This window comes from Sinocyclocheilus grahami, unplaced genomic scaffold (assembly GCF_001515645.1).
Source record: "Sinocyclocheilus grahami isolate Dianchi unplaced genomic scaffold, SAMN03320097.WGS_v1.1 scaffold4640.1, whole genome shotgun sequence".
Lineage (NCBI taxonomy): Eukaryota > Metazoa > Chordata > Actinopteri > Cypriniformes > Cyprinidae > Sinocyclocheilus > Sinocyclocheilus grahami.
The window spans coordinates 12,890-14,807 of NW_015509541.1; the positions used below are offsets into that span (position 1 = coordinate 12,890).

At 38.1% G+C, this 1,918-nt stretch overlaps 1 protein-coding gene across 1 annotated transcript; it reads left to right on the top strand.

The window, feature by feature from the left end:
- Positions 1-188: 188 nt before the first annotated feature.
- Positions 189-1,660, top strand: LOC107576917 (putative ATP-dependent RNA helicase DHX57; the record flags this gene model as incomplete). The annotated part of the gene is made up of 6 exons (XM_016263040.1): positions 189-331; positions 403-536; positions 725-779; positions 890-1,104; positions 1,329-1,445; positions 1,564-1,660. Coding segments are annotated over exons 1-6 (761 nt in total), but the record flags the coding sequence as incomplete, so codon positions are not given.
- Positions 1,661-1,918: the final 258 nt, after the last annotated feature.

A 1,918-nucleotide genomic window follows, 5' to 3' on the forward strand; every position in this document is an offset into this window, starting at 1 on the left:
TATGCTGATTTGCTGCTCAAGAAACATTATTATTATTATTATCAAAGTTGAAAGCAGTTGTTCTGCTTAATATATATATGTTAAAAAGATTTTTTTGAAATATGAATCTTGTAACATTATAAATGCTCTTACTGTCACTTTTAAACAATTGAAAGCATCCTTGCTAAAAGACGTATTCATATCTGTATATGTTTTCTTGTGTCCAGTCCTCCAGCACCAGGCTGATGTTCTGCACCACCGGCGTCCTTTTGCGCAGGTTAGAGGGCGACTCTGAGCTCAGCGGCATCACACATGTGATCGTGGATGAGGTCCATGAACGGACAGAAGAGAGGTTTGTGGAAAGCAAACGTACACGTAACAACACAACCTGAGTCTGACAGTAACGCAACTCCTGTCTCACAGTGACTTCCTGTTGCTGGTTCTGAAGGATCTGATTGCAAAAAGAATGGATCTGAAAATAATTATGATGAGTGCAACCCTGAATGCTGAGCTCTTCTCACAGTACTTCAACAAATGCCCCAGCATCCATATACCAGGTACTCCATCCCATTCCTGATTTTTAAAAAACGAGAGCTTAAATTATATCATGAAACATTGACTGATCAGTGATCACGGTTATTGATAGTGAAGCGATGTAGTGCAACTTTGAAAAGATACAAACTTTAATATTTAATCTATCACACATGTCCTACTTATTTTTTTAAATGGACTTTCTTATCTGAAGGACGCACGTTCCCAGTGGAGCAGTTCTTTCTTGAAGATGCCATCGCTAAGACCAGGTATTCACATAAAACACATTTTGCCTCGTCTATGATTATTTTGTATTCTTCACACAATAATAAAAATACAGTCTTTACGTCACAACACGCTTTGTTCTTTTATTGTTAAGGTATGTAATTGAAGATGGTAGTCCATATCGGCGCTCCACAAAGCAAACTCGTCCCTCCGGTCAGGGTGGCAGGGCTGGGAAGGGACGGGCTCCTGTTGAAGACTTTGATGATGATCGTGGCTGGTCCTTTACGTCCTTCACGAAAAAGGATTCGGTCAAAGACTCCGTCTCTGATCAGCAACTCAGTCAACAAGAGCTCACTGTCCGATATTCCAGTAAGAACGCTTGAATTCTCTAATTTTATCATGTCTTATTGATTTATTACCAGATTTGTTCTTCATTTCCTGTGCTTATTTTTTGTGGGCGTGCTTATTACTCTATTTCTGTCTTTAGTGACTGTACAAAGTACAACCTGCTTCTTAATTTCTTTATATTAGATCTTTGTGTAATTTGAGAAAACACCCTGAAATGTGTATATCTTTGTGCATCTCTTGTTAAGATTACTCAAAGTCTGTAGTGAAAACATTGTCTGCCATGGATCTTGATAAAATCAACATGGACCTTGTGGAGAGTCTGTTGGAGTGGATTGTTGATGGAGACCACAGCTACCCACCAGGTAAGAGCACCATAAACCCCTGCACTAGATGCCTGTTCAAATAATCACAGCCTTCTTAGTAAGGTTAAAATAAGTCACAGTGATGGACCGTGTTTTGTGTGTGTTTGTGAATGCACAGGTGCTGTTTTGGTCTTCCTACCAGGACTTGCTGAAATAAAGCAATTATATGAGCAGCTCCAGTCTAACAGGATGTTCAATAATAGAAGAACAAACAGGTACATTGTTCTTATGGGTTATTGCTGGACATGTTAACTGGCAATTTCTTAAAGTAGTCTGAATGAGTGAATTAATCAAGAACGTGTCCTGGTTATATTTCATCTGAAAATCAAAGGAAAATAATATTTTGTAGCATTCATTCATTCATTTTAAGCTTTCATATGCCCCTTGTCTCATTATCATGATGCAAACAAATGAATATTTTTGAATTGACAAGAAAATAATGTCACGTTCCACTAAAAGTCTTAACAATAAAC